Source organism: Ovis canadensis, chromosome 21 (assembly GCF_042477335.2).
Source record: "Ovis canadensis isolate MfBH-ARS-UI-01 breed Bighorn chromosome 21, ARS-UI_OviCan_v2, whole genome shotgun sequence".
Classification (NCBI taxonomy): Eukaryota; Metazoa; Chordata; class Mammalia; order Artiodactyla; family Bovidae; genus Ovis; species Ovis canadensis.
This window is the reverse complement of record NC_091265.1, coordinates 25312016-25337894: the sequence shown is the minus strand read 5'-3', so window position 1 is coordinate 25337894 and position 25879 is coordinate 25312016. Positions and strand designations below refer to the sequence as shown.

At 37.1% G+C, this 25879-nt stretch overlaps 1 protein-coding gene and 1 long non-coding RNA gene across 17 annotated transcripts in view; both read right to left on the bottom strand.

Moving 5' to 3' along the window:
- PICALM (phosphatidylinositol binding clathrin assembly protein) overlaps positions 1-25879 on the bottom strand; it is a 99332-nt gene that overhangs the window by 57617 nt on the left and 15836 nt on the right. For all 16 annotated transcript variants that reach the window (XM_069564825.1, XM_069564827.1, XM_069564826.1 and 13 more), the window contains exons 2-4: positions 8897-9039; positions 5556-5631; positions 1850-1952 (exon numbers count right to left, since the gene is read on the bottom strand). In XM_069564825.1, the coding sequence (XP_069420926.1) occupies positions 1850-1952; positions 5556-5631; positions 8897-9039 (322 nt within the window). The remainder of the gene's footprint in view (positions 1-1849; positions 1953-5555; positions 5632-8896; positions 9040-25879) is intronic.
- LOC138426381 (uncharacterized) lies at positions 18661-22751 on the bottom strand. Its single transcript, XR_011251625.1, has 3 exons — positions 21745-22751; positions 19066-19193; positions 18661-18824 (listed from the first exon to the last, which is right to left on the bottom strand). It is a non-coding gene; the product is annotated as an uncharacterized lncRNA (long non-coding RNA).

The window sequence follows — 25879 nt, the reverse complement described above, 5'->3', positions numbered from 1 at the left end:
ACAAATGGGCTATACGTATGCTGACACATTAATCCCAAACCCTTCAGTCTCATGTAGTCCTTTCCATATAACACACTGTCCTGTAAAAATAGCATTAGTTTGTGCGGCATGATGTGGAAAAAGCTGGCCAATTGATGGATATGTAATAAAAGATATTTTTTCTTAGGAAATAGGCACTGAAATGTTAAGAGCTATGAACTATAAAAAGGTATGAGGTATATATAATCCATTCTCAAATGGATCAAACAAAAAAGTAAAAAACACACAGACACAAAGAATAATTAAATGTTAAAAACTGATGAATCTGAGTGAAGTGAATAGGAGTTATCTGTATTGTTCCTGCAGCATTTCAGAAAGTGAATTATTTCAAATAAAATTATTTTTTAAAAGTTAGCAAGCTGGCTGAAGTATCTTACTAAAATCCCTCATCTAACTGGAGTGAAGCTAGATATCCAACCTAAATTTATCTGACTAAACTGCAGTAAGCTTTTAAGACAGAATTTTTAAAGTCCAATGGAGAAATGGGCAAAAGATACTAAAAAGCAATTAACAAAGCAAGAGTGGTATTTTCAGAGAGAAAGAGGCTTAATATCACCATTTAATAGTCAATCAACTAACAACATAAATATCTAATGAGATACATTTTCATTATGATGGAAGAATACAGCGAAAGAGGTATTTATAACTGTATTTAACTCAATAATTTGGTACCACTTTTATACAGGGTAATTTGGTGTTTTCTATTAAAATGGTACATGTATATATATATATTATGGTACATGTGTATATATATATATTATTTGACTTGTCAATTCTAAGAATTCATTCTACAGGAAACTTCACTTACAAATGCAACCATAGGGACCTCCACGATGATTCAGTGGTTAAGACTCCGTGCTTCAACTGTAGGGTGCACGGGTTCAACCCTGGTTGGGGAACTAAGATCCCACATGTCAAGTAGTGTGATCAAAAATAAATTTAAAAAAAAAGAAAAAAGAATGCAAGCATATGTAAAAGAATATTCAATGCATTTCGTTTATAAGATTAAAAAAAAAAACAAAATAAACCAAAGGTACATCTAGAACATAATTCTAAAGCCATTCAAAAGAATGAGTTGGTTCTATGTGCACAGATATTGAGAATATCTAAAATACCTATTAGGGGAGGGAAGCAGTCTTCAAACAGCGTGATCCAAATATGGGATTTTCTGTGTGTCTTCATACACCTACTTTTATTTCTATTTTCACACAGAAAACACATTAGATACACCAAAATATTAACAGTTTAAGTCAGATTTCTATGTTGCCTGAATTTTTAAAAAATAGTTTATTACTTTTATAAACCTAAAAACATTCAGAACAGACAAATCCATAGAGATATAAGTAGATTTGTGACTGCCAAGGTCCAGAGGAAAAGGAAACACATGTTTTGGAATTAGACAGCAGTGATGTTGCACAACTTTGTAAATATACTAAAAACCACTTATTGTACACTTTAAAAGGGTGAATTTTATGTTGTATGAATTGTCTCAATAAAGCTGCTGGAAAATTTAATAAGAACTTCAAAAATCCTAGTGCAAAAGTATCTGATGTACTTCTTAAAAAAACATGAAGTTCATCTTTTAAGACTGGCTTGAAATTCTGTAACTCATAATAAATAATGCCTATTGTTTAGTCGCTCAGCTGTGTCTGACTCTTTGCGACCCCATGGACTGTGGCACGCCAGGCTTCCCTGTCCTTCACCATCTCCCGGAGTTTGCTCAAATAATGCCTGCAGTTAACATTTTAAAATATTCAAATTCATTAGATGTCGAAAAGAAAAAGAATGAAAGAAAGAAAGCTTAACTCACCCTCGTTTCACTTTTGTGAAATCAAATGCAACTTGTCTGTATGAAACTGCTTTTTCATTTAGATACCTACTATACCTCCTAATAAATGTAGACATGTCATATCCTGTAAGGAAAAAACACAAAAGGATTTCATAAAATATTAAAAACCCAATTAGCTTAGAAAACCAACTCATTTTATCCATTGGCCACAATGTCTTGATATTACACCTTCAATTTACTGATATGAATTAAGTGACATTAACATCTATAATAGTTTACATTTTTAAAGTTAGGTATGTCATATGTGGGTTAGAAAAATCCTCCCCCTTAGAATTTCACTAAAATAATAATTCTGCTTTATTCTGACCAACATTCCTTTTATTTACTGGGAATTGAAAAACCTGCTTTCTTAAACTACTTGATAACCCCATGACTCAAATTTAACATCCTGCAGAACCAAAATCCCTCTCCTCAAAATCATTAATCAATTTAATATTTTTCATACTTTTCCATTTTTAGTTGCATATGATTTAGAACAACTTATGGGTGCCAACCTTATAAGTAGCAGAGAAAATTACTGCATTGTACAATGAAATAAGTGGCAATACACAAATTTAAGGCCTAAAAAAAAATAATTCTATGACAGTTTTCAATGAAACTTTCTAAGTGAATAGCTAAATCATTCTAAGTTTCTGCTTCAACACAATCATGAGATTTGAAGACTTCAGTACCATAAAATCTAATCAATATTATTAAAAACAAACTAACAAACTTGTATTTTAGCTATTGCCTGGCTCAAAGAAGTCTACAAATTTTTGTTCTTTCCCTTGTGGCTCAGTTGGTAAAGAACCTGCCTGCAACGCCAGAGACCTGGATTCGATCCCTGGGTTGGGAAGATCTCCTGCAGAAGGGAAAGGCTACTCACTCCAGTATTCTGGCCTGGAGAATCCCATGGACCGTATAGTTCATGGGGTCGCAAAGAGTCGGACACGACTGAGCGACTTTCATTTTCACTGTAAAAGCAGATCCATTCTACTTTAGTTCATCTTCATCTAACAAATTTAATTTTAGTTGATGGTCTCTGCTACTTTAAAAAAATATAACACCAAAACAAGTGCACACACACACACACACACAAAGTACAGTGACTGGATTTAACATAATCACCAATTCATTTATTCAGCAAATATTTCTTAGTAGCTACTACCTTGCTACTGGAGAAAAACCAGTAAAAGAAATCACTGCCCTCAGATATTCTCATAGCTATTAGTGTACTGTATAAGGTGTTACATACTCACATTTTTCAGCTCTTCAGTTAATACTGTTCCCTCTAATACACTCTATTAGATCCTCACTAAGGGGAGAAACATCTCTCATCCTTCAAGGCTCGGTCTCTAAAACTTTCCCTGAACTCTTTGTGTTCCCATATTCTTACTTCAAGTACAGCTATTAGAAGTACACAGTTATCTCATGCACTATAAGTTTAATTATAATATATACAACTAGTATAACAGCCAGTATATACTGAATAAAATATACCAGACTCCACCCAACAAAATACATCAGCAATCAAAATTACAAAAACATCACTGAAATATAACTTTTATCATTTCTGTCTAACCTTTATAATATCTTTGAATATAAGCTTTAAATAAAAGGCCTAAAAACTGTTCTCTACATGAAAGGAATGAAAGCCTTAAAACCTTGTCACCAGAAGTGCTTAATTTCCATCTCAAGAAAGTAGAAAATCAGTAGTTAATGAGACACAAAAAACCCACTTGGAACATAAGCATATATTCTGCTCTAGAGTAGTGATTTGCATATTGTTTTCCAGACTCTTACAGTTCAAATGAACTAAATAAGGCTGAAAGCAGAAATAAAAAGATGAGGTAGTTTTATCCATGTTCCAGAAAACAAAACAGCTCCAGTTTCACCTGTTATATATACAGATAGCTTCTATTAAAGATTTTACTTGAAAAAGGGATTCCATGGCTTCATTTTTTTCCCTCTTAACTATTTAAGGCATGATATCTCTCATTAAAGTAAAATCAACCTTGTAACAGCTGGTTCTACGTACAGATTATTGATCTTCCAGAATCTCTGAAAGATTGAGTATTCAATTCTAATTAGTACTTTCAACTGCCAAAAGTAAAGAAGTATTGAACAGTTCATAAACATATACACAGCTAATCACTAAATTCTACTGATTTTCATCTCCACAGAAGCCACAATTCAGGTCCTCACTAACTCTCTACTAGATGATCAAAACAATGACCAGAGCAATCTCAAGGTCCTCAAGATGTTACTCACTCAGATACAACAAGCTAGAGTGGTTTTTTTTAATAATATACATTCCTTCTCTCCTCCTCCCTCAACTCAAAAACCTTCGATGGTTTCTCGCTGCATCATAAAATCCCAAACATATCAAAATCCTTTGTGCATGATTTTGGCCCCAAACAGCTTCCCAAGAGTTATCTGCCATTACATATTCTCCAACATCTCATCTCACATTCTATTCATATTCATTTGCCCTATAAAGAAACACCCATGCTCTTTACCATCCACATACATCTGTCTACCTTTGCTTAAGTCAACTCATGTCCTCATCCATCTTTCAAAGCACAGCACAAATATTACCTTTTCTAAAGATATTTCCCAGCTGAAACTTACTGCTGAGTACTCCTTTAGTATGGTCTCAGTATGTCCTTTATGAGGCTCTTCCTAGCGTTATTCTATAATGCTAACAGTCTAGCTCTGGCTAAGTGTAAGAGATCCCGTTAAGAGAGTACGTACATGGAGGGCTACAGTACTAGATTACAGCAATTTCAAGTTACTGAATTAAAGTAAAATAAATATCTGGTAAGTATTAATAAGTAATTCATCTGAGAAACATATTATACTTACCTTTGCTACTAAAATGTATGATATTCTCAACATTTCTTAGAATAAAGTATAAAATAATAACAACAATGAAGGCAGATACAGTAAGAGCTACATTCTACATTTATAGATATGTAAAGTTACATTCTAACTTTACATTTTTAAAGCTAGGTATGTCATATGTGGCTTAGAAAAATTTTCCCCTTAGAAGTTCACTAAATAATTCTGTTTTATTCGACCAACATTCCTTTTATTTACTGGGAATTTTAAAACTTGTCTTCTTATACTACTTGATAACCCCAAACTCAAATGTAACATCCTATGGAAACAAAATGCCACTCCTCAAATCATTAATCAATTTAATATTTTTCATACTTAACAGTCTTCAGTTGTGTATGATTTAGAACAACTAGAACAGAATATACGTAGAGTTTCCTATGTGCCAGGCATCATTCTAGACACCTTACACGCATAACTAGGTTACACCTCATGATAATCCTACAAGTGGGTGCTGATCATTACTCCTCATTTTACAGATGCAGAGAGGTAAAGCAACTTGCTCAAGTTTATGCAGTCGGTGTCAGAGATGGGATTCGATGCAGGCAGTCCACTTTCAGAACCCATGCTCTTAAACTGCTACTTTATACTGCTTCTCAAAGAGCTCGGGGTGGCGAGAAGTGAAGTCAATCCATCTTCTTATGAAAAGATAACTTTTTTCTTCTCTACAACCTTCACTAAAACATGAGGCTCCTCCACAGCATACGTTCAAAAGAACAGAGTTCAACTTTACAGTAATCCTCAAATGGGGTCACTCTTGATTTTTCTGTAATGAATAAGGTGTCTTTACCTTGCAATCCACTTTTATCCAAAAAATTGCTTAAGTTAAACAATGTGTTTCTTGAAGCCAAATACTGAATGAAACGCTGGGGGGAAAAAAGACAACAAATAATTATGTCAAACAGTACTGCCATCTAAGAAACTTTAACTTGAGAATTAGGGGGAAAGTGGTGGTTAACACGTTAATCTTATCTAGCTTAAATTTATCATCTTCAGTCCTCCCAAAAACATAAAACATATTTTTCACTAGCATGCAGGAATTGATTGAAGTCTAATGCCACAGCTATGGTATTAAAGTTAAAAGGAAACAGGCACTTTTAACTAGAAGCGCTTTACTATAGCATATTATGGCTACAGCTAATCATACTCAGATGGTGCCTTTATTTTTAAAACAGGTATCTAGTGATACAAATTTTTATTATTTCTTTTTAAAAACAGAATATTAGTAATCATATTGGAGTATAACAGAACAGACATCCTCTTACCCACAGTGCAGATTAACAATCATCACTTTAGTTCCCCTTACAGAATCCAATTACACACTATTAAAGACACATGCCTTCAATACCATTCCCTTTTCCTCCCTCTGCAAAGGCAATCACTTTTCTGAAGTAGGTTTTTACCATGAATGTTTTTTAAACTTTTACTACATATATAAGGATCTAAAAACAGTACATAATTTTGGTTTCTATTTTAAATTTACAGAAATTCTATACTGTACTCATTCTTTTCCAATGTGTTTTTCAATAACTTCTTCCCAAGAATTATCCATTTACTATATGTACATCTAGTTCACTCATTTTCAACAATGTCTGAGTATTTCAGCAAACTACTGCACCCATTATATATCCCTTTCTACACGAATATTTAAGTTCTCTCTAGTTTTACGAGTATTAACGATGTTTCACTGACGTCTTTGTACTGGTCTCCACCTGCAGGCATGCAAAGGTTTCTCATGATATATACTTAGGGTTGAACTGTTGGCTCAGCAGGTGTATAAAAATTCATCTTCTCAAAATACTGTCAAGCCCCTCTCCAAAATGCTTACCAGAGAACACTACCTTAATTTCCTTTCACACACAACCTCTAAAACAGCTCAAGAAACTCTTTTCAACTTTGTAGGACAAATTTTAAAAGGATTACTTTTGTAAATGTATGCAGAGGATTACTATCAATTTTATGTACATGATCACTTCTCTGACTCAATAGTGTTCATCAGAGATCACCACAAACTAACAAACCACGATTTTGAAAAACAATTTGAAAATCAAAGACTCCTGTTTCATCACTTATCCTAAAACAACTTGTTTCAAAATGCATTCGAATATCCTAAGACAACAACAACAAAAAAATCCTAAGACAATGTAACACTCTACGATTTTCCTAAGTTTTGATGATTCTTTTTTGTGAGGGGCTGTCTTGTGCACTTGTAAGATGCTCAGCATGCCAGCAGCCTCTACCTACTACATGCCAGTAGCATCCCCTCCAGTTATGCCAATGTGCCTTGAGGGTGAAAATCACTTGCCTGCCTTGCCCTGTTTCAGAACAACTGTTCTAGAGAATCTCCATCCCCACAGCATAGTGAAACTCGATGCATACTCTCACAGACCAGTAACGCCTGCCAATGCAAAAATTTGAGGATTGTACAGACTAGCACACGAAAAAGAGCAGAAGGCCAAATTTCTCTCAGCTACTGAAGGGGAAGAGTTTATCTGAAAACCAACCACTACTGAAATGCTACCTTTCTCAGTCAGTCAGTTGTAAGGAATGACAGTCAACTTTCTATTTCTTTGCCTTCTAAAAAGGTTTTGCTTCTGGTATTATCACTGTTGGGGTTTCCCAGGTGGCTCAGTGATAAAGAACTCGCCTGCCAATGCAGGAGACCCAAGAGATGTGGGTTCAATCCCTGGGTCAGAAAGATCTTTGGAGCAGGAAATGGCAACCTACTCTAGTATTCTTTCCTGGAAAATTCCATGGATAGAGGAGATTGGCAAGGCTACAAGTCCATGGGGTCACAAAGTTGCACAAGACTGAGCACTGGGCAAATCATTACCTTATTCACCTCTGAAGGTCACCACTGAATGTGTCTCTTTAACTAGCATTGCAGTTGGTTGTATTTGTGGCTTTTTCTTCCTAAAGAATAAACTACATAGTTTATTCTTTAAGGTAAAAAATATATACAAGCCTGAAATTCTTCTGAATAGATGATCATGATCTTGGGTAAACACATTCCTAATAAAAATAGAAACTATTATTCTAGTTAAGAAGAAAATGTTTTAGGTTACACTGAAGCTAGCATATTCAACTTTTTCTACTGACTCTGTATACTGCCCAATGATTAGAAAGCAACTGAGTAACATGTCCTAAAAATGGGTCACACGTGTTACCCAAGTAATCGTACTTCAGGTAGCACTCCTGAAAATAATTTTTAAAACTTAAAAACTACAAATATAATCAAAAAAGTCCCTCCTCATCTCAGTGGGAACTATCTCCTAGCAATCAGTGATCTGCATTTTTCTAAGGCACATACCAAGGCCCTAGATTTATCTAGTTCCATTCAAACTTTCTTTAAACACAGTTTTAAATACTCCTTTTGACACAATTTTACAAGTAAGCATACTAGGCTGAGAAAATCAAGAACTCAAAAATTAGCTACTGGGCTATCATGGAAAACAAGAAGATTCTCTCCAGACATTAAATTGCAAAGGTTTACCCACTCCAGTGTTGTTGCCTGGAGAATCCCAGGGACGGCGGAGCCTGGTGGGCTGCCGTCTATGGGGTCGCAGAGTCGGACACGACTGAAGCGACTCAGCAGCTGCAACAGCCGCAGCAGCATGCATCTTATTCATTACTCTTTCCGGGTAACAAAGACTTCAGACACAACTCTGCTGAAGAAGGTGTTCTTCTATCAGTCCCTCTCAGCAAAATGCCATCTTAGTCCTTAATATCACAGCCTTGAACTAGGCAAAGGGCTTCTACAGACAACTATATGAAATCAGACAGAAATCTGACTGGGCTGTAATGAAAAACTAAGTGAATAGAGACAAACATATAACCTATACACAAAGGCCTGCAAAAACCAGAGCTGCTTATAGAACCCATCTCCGGGCATTAATCTTTGCTTCCCGATCCCATTACTGAAAGTCCCCTGTGCTCTGACCCACTTTCTGCTTTCTGATTTAAAAGGCAGAAAAAAAAGTGTAGGGGCTACAATTCTATTTCTGCAGAAGCACCTTGCCCTTTTGACCTATATTATTCAGTTGCTATAGGCATTTCTGAGGTGTCAGTAGGAGAAGCAACCTGAACCAGTCAACACCCCCAGGACACTTGTTAACCAAAAATACTGCTTACCTCATTTCCATACACCATCAAATGATGAGTTGTAATGAGAGATTTGAAGACCACCACCCAACTACTGTTAGTAGTTCTTTCAAATAAACTGTCTGCTAACTGCGGGATGTTCACATTCATCTCATTCGTGCACTGAATTAAGTCTGCAATTTAAAAAAAAAGATTAATTTACTCTGCTTTACTTTTAATGGCAGGTCTGCATACTAACAGAGTACAGGTTTAACACGAGTGGAACAAAAATGGATAGTTTGGAAAAGTTGTTAAAAAATCCTCCTGAGAACAACTGAGACAGAACTTCTACCTGAGAAGTAAACAGGGCATTGATTAACATCACATAATTAATCAATAATACCAGAAAGTAAATCAAACTTCCTTCACCCTGAAGTACATTTTATTTATCTCAAAAGGAACTGTTTCAAGGCCTTGAGTAACTCTCAGTTCTCTTACTTCTCATAAAAACTTAGAATTACACTATTAATAATATTCATCCCTACACTTTAGTCATACATATAGAAACAGATGCAAGCTGAAGGTTGAACACCTTTATTAAAACCCTCCCTAGAATGCTGTGCTTGTACTAATAGAGCAGATATGTGGTCTGTGAGTGGACAGGACTCTCAGTTTATATAAAACAATTCTAATTCTTTTCTCCCTTCAGTTCTGAGTTAGCTCAGTTTTCACTTGATAGCAACTAGCTAATATTGACAAAACTGAAAATGGGCTAATAGTTTCTCAGTGCAATGAATTTCCAAAGAACTGATTCAGGAACTCTACTCAATTATTACTCTGAAAACAAGTAAAACAATGTAAGTTCTAACTTTATATTTTAAAATATAAATAACTGGAAAACATTACCATAAAATAGTCTAATCTTAATTAGTCTAAAGTTAATATACCTCTCAGAATTTCACCTCATATCTGCTTCACAGATATTACTGGCATATTCAATGAAGAAAATACAAAATATGATCCAATTTAGACATGTAATGAAGATGATCAAGAAATGAGTTGTTTTAAAAGTATCCATAAAACAATGTATAACTACCTCAGTTGTAAGTACCATTAAAGGGGAAATAGGAAAATAGAGACTCATTAAAAGTTTGTCCACTTTTCACCTTTAGTACTTAATATTCAATATGAACTCAAGTGATCTAATTTGGCTGTGATTGCTAAAAAGAAACAATGCAACTATGACCATTTATCTGCTTATAAATCTTTCAAAAATGTTTGTTTAATAGGGCCAATTTCTGTACAAAGTAACATTTGATAAGCAAATGCATTTTAGATAAGCAGTTACCCTGGCCAACAATGCCTGAAGAACAAAGTACAAAACAGTCAAAGAGAATGCCCACCGAACACAAGGCTTTCACAATTGAGACTACTTGCAACAAAAATTAAATAGTTCATTTACTTGGCTCAGCTTCTGATATTTTACTTCTGCTATTTTAAATTTGATCTCTGCCTTTCTGAATAGTACTTTATATCTGCCCTAAGGCACTGAATATACTGTACTTGCCTTACTCCAAAGATAATCTTTCTCTCTCAAAATATAATTTACTGGGAGCAAGGCCTATCTATGTTCTGCTCATTTTGAACCCTTTAAAACGTCAAGCACAGTGATCAAGCTTTGATTTTAATTATATGAAGTTATATTCCTAACTTCCTGTTTTCCCATGTTTACATATCTGTATTTTTCTTTTTCCTTCCAGAAACTATCTTTATAAGTTATTCATTTCTTTTAACAGTTATTTCTCACAATGATGTCAATAATCATTTTACTCCTCAGAATCTTACTTTCCAAAACTGAACCTGTCACAAAATTTGTTGTCACAATACTTGCCCAAGGGCACTTCTACATGTGTGTACGTGTTCACACACCCACGTTTGTGTAAACACTCCCTAGAGCTCATCAAGAACCAAGTCTCTTAAACGTCTAGATATCCCACCTTCTCCTCTCCACCCCACTATCACTGACAAAGCCAGAGTGAAGATCCTGTTTCCCTAACTAGACATCAACCAGTCCTGGGAGTATTTAGAACCAAGTTAGGGGGAGGAATTATCATGCCCTCTGAAGGGCTTTACTGGCACATGAGGACAAAGATGAGGGAGACTGTCACGCAATGCACAATGGACACTCCGCAATTAAATGCACAACGGACACTCAGCAATTAAAAGCTGCCCCGCCCTGCTCAGTGGGAAAGACTCCGCCTGCAGGAGACAAGGGTTCAACCCCTATCAGGAAAACCCCCCACACAGGGCCACAAGGCTCTGTGCGCCACATCTACTGGGCCTGTGCTCTAGAGCCCAGAGCGCAACCACCACGCCTAGAGCCCGCGCTCCACACCAAGAGAAGCCGCCGAGGTGAGAAGCTCATGCGCCTCAACCAGAGAGCAGCCCCCACGTCAACAAAGACCTAGCACCACCAAAAATAAACAAACATTAAAAAAAGAAAAAAAGCCGCTCCACCCGAAACCGTCCCCCCTAAGGAAATGCTGGACTAACTGGCCTCTTCACTTCTAATGAGATCTCATTTGAGGTCTCACCCACCCCCACATGCCCAAATAAAAACTGGCCATGACACTGACTAACCTCAATGATCTCCCAACTACACACAGGATTAGCATACATTCCATCTTTGTCAATATCCTCCCTGTTGAACCTTAACTTCCAAGACAGGCTTCCCTGGTGGCTCAGATGGTAAAGAATCTGCCTGCAATGTAGGTGGCCTGGGTTTAATCCTTGGGTCCTGCAGAACCCCTGGAGAATGGAACGGCTACCCACTCCATTATTCTTGCCTGGAGAATCCAATGGACAGAGGAGTCTGGAGGGCTATAGTCCACAGGGTCACAAAGAGTCGGACACGATTGACTCTCTCACACACACACATACACACACTGCTGCTTCACACCCAAATTCTTCCATTCTTGCTCATTCCTCAAAACGAATAATGTATTTTCCTTTGTGAAATTCTCCTCTCTACAGACTAAGGTACCCACCACACAGACACTAAAGTTGGTACACAATTCTATACTTTTCTTATTTACTTCCCCATCACTCTCATCTAGACTCAGAGATTTTAAAAGGAAATCTGCAAATACTTTTGTTGGTAATTTTCCATATTCTTAATCAGGGAGATAAGCAAATCGCTGGATTAGTCAGAGACAGCCTGATTCTAAATGAAGCCAGAAGTGTAGGTTTCAGCTTCAATGAGCATGTTACACATTAGACTATGCATACTGTACCTACGGTATACTCCCTTTGTGATCGCTCTCCTCATCGCTTTGCTTCAGTTACACTAAGGCCTCCTTTGCAACGCCTCCCACGAGCCAAGCACTCTTAACCTCAGGTGTTCAGTATTTTGTTCCTTCTGCCTAGAATATTCTTCTCCCAGATATCCACACTTCTCTTACTCCCTGAGTTTATTCCTATAGATCTTTGCTCAAATGTCACCTATTAGATGAACATCTCTAAATATTTATAAAAAGTAACAAAGCCTTAAGGCAATCCTCTACTTCCAAACCCTCACTACACCCTCTTATTCTGCTTTATTTCTCCCCAAAGCACTTATCACCTAACTCATTTTAACTTGTTTAACGTCTTTCTCTCCCAATTAAAGTATAAGTTCCATGTAGGGAGGGCTCTATTATGTTCTCTGCTGGATTTCCTAAGAATAGTGCAATGCATACAATGGTCACTCACACTTTTTGAATAAATAACATTTACTTGAGTATGCACTTGAGTAGCCCTAACAAGACCATTCAAAATGTATTTTTTACACAAATTACACCCACGATCTACAACTCTTTGCACAACCTGCAATCCTCAAAGGTTAAAAGGTCTGTTGTACCTGAGCCCATCACATGTGAAAATTCTCAACTTCAAAGTTGAAGGAGATCCAACAAGTAATGGTTTATTGTAATGTTATGAAAACTATATTTCATAGCATTTAGAAATGACCACATAAAAATGGAAGGAAAATTCCAGAAGCTAAAATGTAACACTTCATATATAACAAGAAAAATAGGGTAAGAGTTCATGCATAAATTCAGAGTAGACCAAATGCAAAAACCAAAGATATACAAACGCTTCTGGGAAAAAATATACTGCACGGTTACACAAACTCTGCAGAACACACTTGCCCGTAGTACTTTAACTCAACCAGTCATTTTCTCCAGGGGTAATTTTTCCTCTGAACAATGTTTCTACTATAGTAGTAACTTGAAAATGCTTCTAAGCTTAAGCCCCAACAACTCAGGAAGGAAAATGTTTTCCACACCTCTAATCAACCAAAAGCCAATTGTTTCAAACAAATATCAAGCGTATCATGGAAACCTTGATAGCTACTGCTTTTCTCATTCTCAAATCAGATTTCATTTCTTAAAAAGCACAAACCTGAAAGTAAACTTCCTTTACCATCAAAAGGCTTCTAAAGTAGAAACTCTTATTTTCATTTAGCCTTGAGAATATAAAAAATGTAAAACCTTCTTTAATATTACATTAATAACAAATCCTAAACTCTACACGCAAAAAAAATAACTATATGGCATATAGGTTCTCTGCTTTAAGTATAGGTGAGAATTCATGAGGATTTCTAGTATTTAAGGGTAGAGGAAAACAGGCTTACTATGGAAATGAAGAGCATTTTTCCACACAGAGACAGCAGAAGGAACCAATCTAAACTTTTAAAACAAAATGCTCACTTTTATTATTTAATATGCCTCTCCAACAAACAAGGTCTGGGGTAGATAAAATAAATGTTTACTGCATTAACACAGGTAAGGTACTGACCCCTAGGTAAGGTCACAGGAGCTCACTAGATACCAGACTTAGTAACAGAATTAAATTTTTTGTAAAAGATAAGGATGCTTGGAAACATATACAAAGCAAATACCCAACTAGCCAATTTAATGCAGGTTCTAAATTTCTAGCTAATTTAAAAATAATAAGAAAAGGGAATTCCCTGGTGGTCCAGTGGCTAAGACTCTGAGCTCCCAGTGCAGGGGGCCCAGTTCGATCCCTGGTCAGGGAGCTAGATCCCACATGCTACAACTAAGACCCAGAGCAGCCAAATAAATAAATAAAAATTTAAAAAAAAAAAAAAAGAAGAAAAGCAGTAGAATGCAAATATATATATATATTTTTGTATTCATTAGGAAATGTTCAGCGAAGTACAAAAATTAAGAAATAGCCAGTTACCAGATAGCCACAGATCTGTACTGACTTGTCGAAGGGTAGATTTTCACAAGTCAGGCAACCCAGTCAGTGACATGCACCATTAGCAGAATGTAAAAGCCTCAAGTTCTCATCTAAACAGGCACTCACTAGGCTATATCAAAACTACACTGATACCCAAAGTAGATTTTCTAATAAAAGAGCTTGCCTAAAGCTAGTCTTTAAAAAAAGCAAAATGCATCACCATCATTCAGCCACATATTACTGTCTCTTTCAAAAGGGTCATTTCGAAAGACAGTCCTTTTGCAACTGCCTTCAGAAATTATTTTAGTAGCATAAGACTGATCTCTTCAATCATCTAGAAAACTGGAGACACACTCAATTTGGAAGGCAAATTAAGTGGTTCATCAAATGTTGCTTCGGTGATCAGATCTTTGAAACTTTTCCTGGGCAGGAGTACAAATAAAAACAATATTCACCAAGAAACAGCAATGAGAGAATAAAGAAAAGCTTCTGAACTTTTGCTGTAAGGTATCAGCACAGTTTTTTTTCACTTAGGAAAAGTCTGAAAGTATTCAGAAAACATGCAAGTTGAAATCAGACCTCAGCCAAAAGATGTCTGGGAAACAGAATGAACCATCTTACATCGTTCAATTTTTTGTGTAAAGGGTCACAAAATATGGTCCAAATTAAGATGTAGCTGTTACAATTTTCTTTAAAGTTTCTGGGATCCTCTGTGAGAAATGTGTTAGACTTTCACATAATTCCATTAGAATTAATTCAAAAATACAACCTTTACAGACTGATTTATACCCTAAGAAACAAATCTAACCAATATTTTAACTGGATTTAAAGTTAAAACTAGGGAAAGACTCACATAATATAGAATACTCAGTACAAGTAATAAGGATTGCTGCTGCTGCTGTTAAGTCGCTTCAGTCGTGTCCGACTCTGTGCGATCCCACTGACGGAAGCCCACCAGGCTCCCCTATTCCTCGGATTCTCCAGGCAAGAACAATGGAGTGGGTTGCCATCTCCTTCTCCAATGCATGAAAGTGAAAAGTGAAAGTGAAGTCACTCAGGACTCTCTGCGACCCCACAGACTGTAGCCTACCCGGCTCCTCCGTCCATGGGATTTTCTAGGCAAGAGTACTGGAATGAGGTGCCATTGCCTTCTCTGAATAAGCACTGAGTTAACTTGAAAGAGGAGAGAAAGAAGCATTCAAAGCACTAAAAAGAAATGACAATGATATCCAAAAAGTTTTGATAAGAGTACTCTGAAGCTAAGGTATCTAAGTCACAATGTGAGTGGACACGTTCAATAAGGGAGGAATAGCTCATTAAATGACAGCAGTCTGGTAGTGAAATATTATGAGGCCAACAAATACACAGAAAAGAAAAAAAGCTGAGTGGGGAAAATGCTTACAGTAGATTATACCAAAACCATGTTAAAGAATAATGCAGAGTAACAGTAAGATCTCAGGTATACTCTACTTTCTGATGTATAGCATATTTGCCCAAATATGGGATGATGCAAAAAGAACTGAATACTTTCATAATTACTCAGCAATTTAGTTACCTGTAGAACAGCTAGTTAAAATCAGTATGTAAAGGAACTATATCACTATTATTTCCATAATTTCGCAAATTTCAGTAAGGACTTCTCACATCACACAGCAAACAAGTACTGTAACTAATTCCAAACCCTTTAGAGCATATCGTGATCACTGGCAAAAGACAGCATTGATTTCTTCCTTTATTTCCTCAAGGATGAGGAAGAGGTGGGATAAGCACAAAAGCTGCAAGTGTAACAGCTGGAAATCTGGTAGCCCCTGTTGCAGAGGTAGACCAATACTTTGAATACAAGTTCAGTCTTACACCATTGTAGGTGAGTCTTCAGGAAACTCCAGAACCAACAAAGAAAGTAAGGCAAACTCCCATCTTACTGAAAAAAAAAAACCAAGTTGCAGCTGCAGGGAAAAATCAACCTGCTGGCACAACTAGGTATGCTATTTCTGTCAGTGTGTTTTCTGCAAAAATGAATGGAGTAAGGATTCACACTGTTGAAAACTAAGATTCATTCTGGTGAAAACTAAAATGTAAAGATAACTTGATAGCTTGATAATTATATATCTGTACATCACCGACTCAGTGGACATGGGTTTGGGTAACCTCCGGGAGTTGGTGACGGATAGGGAGGCCTGGTGTGCTGTGGTTCATGAGGTCGCAAAGAGTCGCACGACTGAGCAGCTGAACAGAACTGACAGCTATATTAAGAGCACGATAGTTATATTTAATCCGGTTATTGAGTAGTAAGTTTTTCTTTCAACTTTTTTTTTTTTATAAATCACATAAGAGGTTTTGCCTCCCTTAAAAACTATTCAACAGAAAAGCTGCTATAAATCCTCACAAATTCTCGCATCATCTAGCTCTCAATTTTAAACAAAATATTTGAAGAAGATAACCTGAAAACACCTTCATGAGTGCAATTTCAGGTGCTTATAGAAACCACCAAAAGAAATCAACTTTTTTAGCAAGAGGAATAAAAAACGTAACAAGATTTAGGAAGTGTTGAGCATCTTTCAGTTCAGTTCCGTTCAGTTCAGTCGCTCAGCTGTGTCCGACTCTTTGCGACCCCATGAATTGCAGCACGCCAGGCCTCCCTGTCCATCACCAACTCCTGGAGTTCACTCAGACTCGTGTCCATCGAGTCCGTGATGCCATCCAGCCATCTCATCCTCTGCCCCCTTCTCCTCCTGCCCCCAATTCCTCCCAGCATCAGGGTCTTTTCCAATGAGTCAACTCTTCGCATGAGGTGGCCAAAGTACTGGAGTTTCAGCTTTAGCATCATTCCTTCCAAAGAAATCCCAGGGCTGATCTCCTTTAGAATGGACTGGTTGGATCTCCTTGCAGTACAAGGGACTCTCAAGAGTCTTCTCTAACACCACAGTTCAAAAGCATCAATTCTTCGGCGCTCAGCTTTCTTCACAGTCCAACTCTCACATCCACACATGACCACTGGAAAAAACCATAGCCTTGACTAGATGGACCTGTGTTGGCAAAGTAATGTCTCTGTTTTTGAATATGCTATCTAGGTGGGTCATAACTTTCCTTCCAAGGAGTGAGCATCTTTTAATTTCATGGCTGCAGTCACCATCTGCAGTGATTTTGGAGCCCCCAAAAAAATAAAGTCCGACACTGTCTCCCCATCTATTTCCTATGAAGTAATGGGACCAGATGCCATCTTAATTTTCTGAATGTTGAGCTTTAAGCCAACTTTTTCACTCTCCTCTTTCACTTTCATCAAGAGGCTTTTGAGTTCCTCTTCACTTTCTGCCATAAGGGTGGTGTCATATGCATATCTGAGGTTCTTGATATTTCTCCCAGCAATCTGGATTCCAGCTTGTGCTTCTTCCAGCCCAGCGTTTCTCATGATGTACTCTGCATAGAAGTTAAATAAGCAGGGTGACAATATACAGCCTTGATGTACTCCTTTTCCTGTTTGGAACCAGTCTGTTGTTCCATGTCCAGTTCTGACTGTTGCTTCCTGACCTGCATACAGATTTCTCAAGAGGCAGGTCACGTGGTCTGGTATTCCCATCTCTTTCAGAATTTTCCACAGTTTATTGTGATCCACACAGTCAAAGGCTTTGCCATAGTTAATAAAGCAGAAATAGATGTTTTTCTGGAACTCCCTTGCTTTTTCGATGATTCAGCGGATGTTGGCAATTTGATCTTTGGTTCCCCTGCCTTTCTAAAACCAGCTTGAACATCTGGAATTTCACAGTTCACGTATCGCTGAAGCCTGGCTTGGAGAATTTTGAGCATTACTTTACTAGCATCTTTAGAACGCTTTAAAAGAACAGAAGAAAATTCAAGTCATGAAAGCATTATATAGAAAAACATAACACTCAGAATTCAAAGCTACTATCTTCTTTTTCAAATGAAATAGTCGTTTTACCCTTATGAAAATGCTTCAGCCTACTATGTAAAGCATTTGTAACATGAAGTCTGAAAACCATGGTGTTGTGGTGTACTCTGCATTCCTACCACTAGATGGCAGACTGTACAGAGAAACAACAGGACTCTGGTAAGAACAGACACTTGGGGCTTTCCAGGTGGCACAATCGTCCTCAATAACCCACCTGCCAATGCAGGAGATGCAAGAGATATGTATGGGTTTGATCCCTGGGTCGGGAAGATCCCCTGAAGGAGAAAATGGCAACCCAGTCCAGTATCCTTGTCTGGAAAACTCCATGGACAAAGGAGCCTGGTGGGCTACGACACAGACCGGGTCGCAAAGAGCTGAACACAAGTGGGTGAGTGAGCACGCACACACACACACAAGAATAGTCATGGGTCCAAGCTTAGCTATAAACAAACACCTTAATTTTTAGACTGTTTAGGATTTCTGGCGGTTTCCAAACCTAGATAACTTTAGTCCCAACTCAGATTCCAAATAAGATCTCAGAGGTGAGGAGAATCGCATCTTGGTAAGCACTATCTCAGAGGTACTATTACCATGTCTAATTTTCCACACAATGTAAAATAACAATAAGAAGTTACTTAATAGAATAAAAACACATCACTTAATATAAGAATAAAAATTTTTATTTAAGTTGAATAGGAAAACAAAACAAAAGCATTACAGTGTTCCAACATAAAAAAAATTACATGTCCATGGTATAAGCACAAGGTGTTCTTCCCTTCCTTGAAGATCAGAAACCTCCCTGAAGTTTCAGAATTACAATACCACCTATAGAAAAGAAAACAATGTGTTATTAAGTATGTACAAAGCAATTTAAGAGTAAATGCCAAAATTACAAACTTTTTTTTTTTACTACATTCTAACAACTTAATAACAGTTCATCAATCCAGTTAAGCAGACATACCACGGCTCTCAAAACCATCACACACTGGATCAGAAACACACAAAACCTGATTTCCTAAGCAAAATAAAAGGTCAGCTAACAACATATTACAAGTTCTGTACTTACCTCTACCAATGCTGTAAATCAGAACAGTCCAGGGCTGCAGAAAATATGGAAAGAATTCTTTCATTCCACCGAGACCAGGTAAAAGGAACCAAAGCTTAAGAGACTCTGTGAATGCACATTAGAGCTCACTAAAGGAGAAAACAAATTACATGGAGAAGTTCAAATAACTGGGACTAAGTCTGGAGCAAAGCACGTTACAAGCAGGGGGTGAGCAAGCGTCCTCGTTTTCCTGGAGCAGTCCTGGTTGACACCTGCTGTCCCAGTGTTGCATTCAGACCGCATATACTTTCACTCTCAACACTGCCCCAGTTTGGAATATAAATTACATGTCACCCTAGTTATAAGTGACCTAATAAAAGTCTACATGCAGCTACGGAATTAACACACTATTGTCATCTGCTCTCAGTGTACTTGCATTTTTCGTTCTCTGAGGGCTGAATTCTGGTTCTTCCCTAGCCTTCCTACACAAACATGCTTCCACTCTATTTTGTCCTCTCATCCCCAACAAAAACCTCTACGTAAATGATTCTCAGATTTCTTCTCTGGGAAACTGTAAATACTAGAAATTTTCACCTCTATGTCCAAAAATATCTTACATTTGAAAAACAGAAACACAATCTCAACTGTTATAAGACTGTCCCACCATTTTTAAGTGATCAAGATTCATTCTTAGATTTGTTAAATTCAGTAATCTTTTTTTGCTTTTATTGTTCACATGTGTGGCATGCTATTTTGTACATGTGTTGATATGATGGGATAAATACTTGTAGATTTATAGGTGAAACAAAAGTCCGTTTCTACACTCTAAGATCCAGAGAGGAGGAGAGACAAGGAGGCAAAAAGTCTCCACAGCTAGATTAATGTTACTCAGTAACAGCCAAGCCTACGTCTAGAAAGTAGGAATCCAAAAGAATTTTAATGGCTTCTCTTAAGAATTTAAATCTGTCTAGACAGAGAGAATAATAAATTGTAGTTAGCCTCTGTGCCAGAATCTACCTCATCCAGAAAACACAAGTTTCATGTCTCCAATGCAATTAGAACAACAGAATCTTTATATTCCATCTTCCCACAACTTTGCAAACCTCAGTATGAACAGAAATCCTATTTCTTCTATAATACTCATTGCATGGGGTCACAAAGAGTTGGACACGGCTGAACAGCAACAACACTTACTGCATACTATGCCAAATATTTAAGAAATACACAATAGCGGACAAAGTTTCTGCCACTATATACTAGTGAGAGAAACAATCAATAAACGAACAAAAGCACGTCAAATGGTGAAAAGTGCAAAAGATTTCTTAGCCCTTAAAAAGAATGGGCCAAGTGTTAGGGGGAGGCGGTTATTTATACATGATAATCAGGAGCCTTGGATAAAGACCACTGAAAATGACAGTAACAATGACAATGTGTCCCAGGGGCTTGGAGGCCTACAGAACTGACTGCCATGTTCAGTTACCATCATCCACGTGATACCGAAGCACGGAGGCGTTCCATCACCTGTCTGCTCCACCCTTGCCAAACCTAAGTCTTCATGAACAGCAACCTTGTGGATCCTGCAAAAGCCTCTAGCATTACCCAGATAGCTCAGTAAGAGATAGTGGGAATCTCATTTATTCACACACTTCAAAATTAAAGCAGAGCGGTATGCTCCCCTTCAGTGAGTCAAAGCGGCACCAGTCATCTACTACAGTTCATGAAGCAGGCACCCTTCTTAGAATAAAAGCCACTGCTGAAAAATCTTTTTTCTAACTGATATAAACAGTAATGACAGATACAACAAAATAGTAACCACCAAATAACAGCCCATCTACATGCCTTTAAGTTTTGAAATACTGCTCTGTAAGTGAAAAATGTTTGGAAATAATACATTATTAATAAATCACCCTAAACTAAGGCCAAAGTAGTTTTCCTAGTGATTACTAGGAGCATTTCAGCCAAAAGATCTCCATTTTCACACATTTCATAACCATACAGCTGTTTTTATAAAATTCACTATAAACCCATGTTTGCCCATTTCGCAGCATAAAAAAAAAGATCTGAAAAGTTCATGACAAATGAATTTTATACAAAGCATAATATATTCTGAGATTAAAATCTACTTTATAAAACTGCTAAAATTGAAGATATTATTCTTTCAAGTTAAAAATCCCATGTAAACTATGCTTCAGTAATACTAAAGAATAAAAATACCCCACCAGTTTAAATATGTTTGTTGATCTGAAAACACTTTTCAGAACTATGCAAGAGAATAGGGAAGTTATTCGAAAATACAGTTATCTGAATCACTCGATGTTTAAAAATCATTAACCTAAGTATATTAAAGCAAAAATCAGTGTTTTGAAGATTAGTTCTATTAAAAATTGACATAATCATAACTTATTCTGCACACTGAACAGTTAATCGTGGATTTATTTCCCCGAAATATAGACTTTAAGTTATTTCTCAATATAAGACATTTTGATAAACTGATCTCTGCTACTATAGAATTTGGAAACAATGAATTTAACACAACATATATTGTACATAGCAATTACAGTGGGTTTTTATTTAGTTCTGCTTTTATGTACCAACTTCAATAACACTAATAGTAAAAGAGTAAGAATAAAAAGTTTGTTCTTTCATGCAAGTATCTATATTTAGGTACAGATAATATCATAAATAGTTTTCAATACTCACATTCTGTCTCTGAATGGGTATCTGAGGAACTCCTCAAATTTGCAAGAACATATCTTTCACTTGATTTGTTAAGATGATATAAATCTTAAAATGGTCCAGACAAGTAGCAGGAAAATTTAACCCCCTTTCTCCCTTCATTTCACAATGCCAACCCTGCACCAATTTCTCTTTTGCTATAGTAACAAGGGCTCCCCAAATAGCCTTCTACCCAACTGAAACGGTACTACTGTGAAGACTGCTACTTTTAGAGCATAATCCCTGCCTAAATTTGACAAATACCAGAGAACATTAGCTTTGTCTTTCACTGCTATACTGGCTACCTTCCAGAAGGATTGATTGGCAGGTGGGGAGAAGGGGGTGTCCGGTTTTTGGTTCTTTTTATTCCTTTGAAGTTTGTTTCTCCCTATTAAGAGTCCTTCTCTGATGCACACTTATTTGACAGTCTGTCCTAAGATATCTTATCCTATTTGTTTCCAATCTGCTTTGAACAGTAATGATGAAGATGCTAATTCCACCAATCACTAAAATTCTGCTCTATACTGTCCCTCCAACACTTCCATGCTTGGTCAAATCCATTTCCATGTGCTAGGACTATACTATAACAGGATGAAGTGACATCAGAATAACTAGAGGCTCTAGAACCAAACCTAGATTCACTATTCTACACCTTTATAACTTCAAGGCATGTTAATTTCTCACCCAGTTTCAAGTTCTCTATTTTAAAAATAGGGATGCTGCTGCTGCTAAGTCGCTTCAGTCGTGTCTGACTCTGTGCGACCCCATAGACGGCAGCCCACCAGGCTCCCCTGTCCCTGGGATTCTCCAGGCAAGAACACTGGAGTGGGTTGCCATCTCCTTCTCCAATGCATGAAAGTGAAAAGTCAAAGTGAAGTCACTCAGTCGCGTCCGACTTTTCACGACCCCATGAACTTGCAGCCCACCAGGATCCTCCATCCATGGGATTTTTCAGGCAAGAGTACTGGAGTGGGATGCCATTGCCTTCTCCGAAAAATAGGGATAGCAGTCATCAATTTTCACAAGAATATACTGTAATACAATATATTCAAAGTACTTTACAACTTTAAAGCACCATGAAATATCAGATATCACTTATTTTATTTAGTATCATATTTTATTAGTCAACTTTAGTAGACTATTCTTCCATCACTTTTCCAATACAGTACTATGAACCACCTCAAACACAAAAGATGTCTTACAAAACCTTCAGAAAATTTATAAAGCCCAACCTCTTCATACTGAGAAATGTTAACCAGATACTTGCACTCAATCTTAAGTGACAAAAATCTTTACATGTGGGGATTTCTTCATATTGGGTTTGCCAAGAAGTTCTTTCACATTCTCAGTCTTTTAATTCTGTATTACTGGAGCCTTTGACAAGGCAAAGAGCTTCCCCTGGTGGCTCAGACAGTAAAGAATCTGCCTGCAATGCAGGAGACCTAGGTTCAATCCTTGGGTCTGGAATATCCGGAGAAAGGAATGGCTACTCACTCCAGTATTCTTGCCTGGAGAATTCCATGGACAGAGGAGCCTGGTATGCTACAGTCCACGGGGTGGCAGAGTCCAACATGACAGAACTACTAACACTTTGACAAGGGATGCTGTTCTCTCCATTGAAGAGATTTCAATACCTTAAAGTTAACACAAGCCTACCTTAAGTTAACACAAACCAGTAGCTCATCATTTAAAAAAGTAATCTTTCCACTAGAGGACAGATGAAGACATATACGTATTTTCTCTGCATTCTCTTTCTGTTCATTCTACATGGTTCAAGTCTTGTCATCGCCTACTATAATTATTCTAAAATTCACACATTTCTCTTTAGCCCTCACAAACCTAATTTCTAGGACAGACAGTAACCAATTCTTATCTGGTGTGTATATGCTGCGCATTGGCATCTTCATTTTCATTCTGACTGCAATAAACTGAAGTTGACAGGGTATACCGAAGGAATCATAATATTCAACCCAAGTTCACAAGAAACAGGTTTCAAGAATTTTGGTATTCCCATCTCAAACTGCCTTAAATACTACAAGCCTTAATTTATATGCAAGGTTAAAAAGCCAAGAAGGTTTCAGCCCCAGAAATGTAATCATTACTAATTCTAAGTAATAGGAGAGCAGGTAAACTATGTTTATAAAGGGCCTCAAAAGCTACACCACCTTCTTGGTTGGTCACTGGCTAAGTTAGGAAAACCTAACTGATGAGGAAAATGAAAGAAAAAGCATTTTTAGGTTAAGTCTACAAGCACAAAGATAAGAAACAGCTTAAGCTTCCCTTAAAAATGTTTCCACCTCCTGATAGGAAGAAGTGGTTTTCTTTCCGCAATCAGTCAAGGAGCGGCTCAGCCTCCTGAGCTGCTTTATAAATACCTTTCTAACTTAGCTGCCAGTTGCAACTCTATAATTAATTTCTTTTTCTATAACTAACTTTTAAGTCAGTACTTATCCTTCTTGTTTACTGCCACTCAGCTATGTTTATGCAGTGTTTCTGGGATGTGCTACTGAAGTCACCTGAAAATAATGCCTTTGTCCACTCTAGGTCACCAATTCGAAACAACCTTTTGCAAGAATATGAAAAACAGAAATAAAGGAGGATTTATCCTATACTAAGTCTAAAATCTCATACTAAACTAACACCTAACACTAATTCCAAACCTGCTAACTAGTATACAACTATATAGTTCTGTGAAGAAAAGTTATAATAGTTAATGTTGAGAAAAGAAAAATAAAAAAAAGGAAATACTGCCTGTTAAACCTTAACTTCTCAGTGATTATGAAAAAGCTGGTTTTGCTTCTAAAAACAAACGTACAGATTGGGAATAAGGATAATGTGATTGTATCTCCCAGATTTGAAAACAGAAGACAATGTTTTTCATCTAAAGAACAAGCCAGATCTTCAAAAGATCAAATGCAGCTATCCTGTAACCCTCTTGGACATTCAGTTCTTAAAAACAAATTCATGTAGAGCAATTCATTCAATTTTGTATTTATCTTCACAGTGGCCTTATAAGTCAAAACTAGACCAACTTCTCAGTATCTCACCTGAAACAAAGCTAGAAGCTACAATTAGTGAGATGTTTTGTTTTCTACTCTCCAGATAAAAATGGTACACACTTCCAAAATCTTGCCCCTCCCTTTTCAAAACTGCTATGTGAAGACAGGCCGGCTGCACTTAAAAAGGTTGTTGTTCAGTCACCCAGTCATATCCAACTCTTTGCGACCCCATGGACCACAGCACAATAAATATCACAAGTTTCCTAATATAATTTAGATTGTATACAACTAAGGATTATTCTAAATGATACCAATAAGTTGCTTAAAGTCACAAAAGGTAAAAATATTGCCAAAAATAAAGACAGCTCATGCTGTATTTGAAAAGTTAGCTCAAGACCAACTATACATACATGTACCTGCAAATAAAAGCAAACTTTGTGGGGTTTTTTGGCTGATCCCTGACCAGGGATTGAACCTGGGTCCTCAGCAATTAGAGTGCAGAGTCCTAACCTCACAGCCAGGAAACTCCCCGACCTTCTCTTAGCGGTGATCCCAAGTACACAGATGGTTGCAGACCGAAAAAGAGGAAGCAGCTACAGTCACAAAAGTGGATGCAGCGTTGGCCTATCACAAGTTCCAGGAGGCAGCCTCCATCCACAATGTACATTCATAGCACACACACACTTCAAAAACAGTCTCTCCATCAAACAAAGAATCTTTGAAACAAAAGCAATGCTTAGATTTCTATAGTTCTATGAAATCAAAATAAGGGATAACAATAAGGTTTAAGGCATTAATTCACAAATTCATCACTTAACCGAATAATTTTAAATTACTCTGCAAATGAACACATGGTGATAGATTAGTGATGCATCATTATAAACCATCAACTGATCTCCCATTATACCCAACAGCAGCAAGATGAATAGCCAGTGTAGACCATTTAGTCTATAGTTAAGGGACCACACCATTACCCCTTTCCAGATATCAAGTACATAACCCTAGCATGAACACTATTAATTTTTATCAAGTGAACCAACTCACTAAAGACCAAGATCATATCTGAATATCTGCAATAAAGATGAATTCTGTCCAACAACTTCACATTTAAAACACAAACA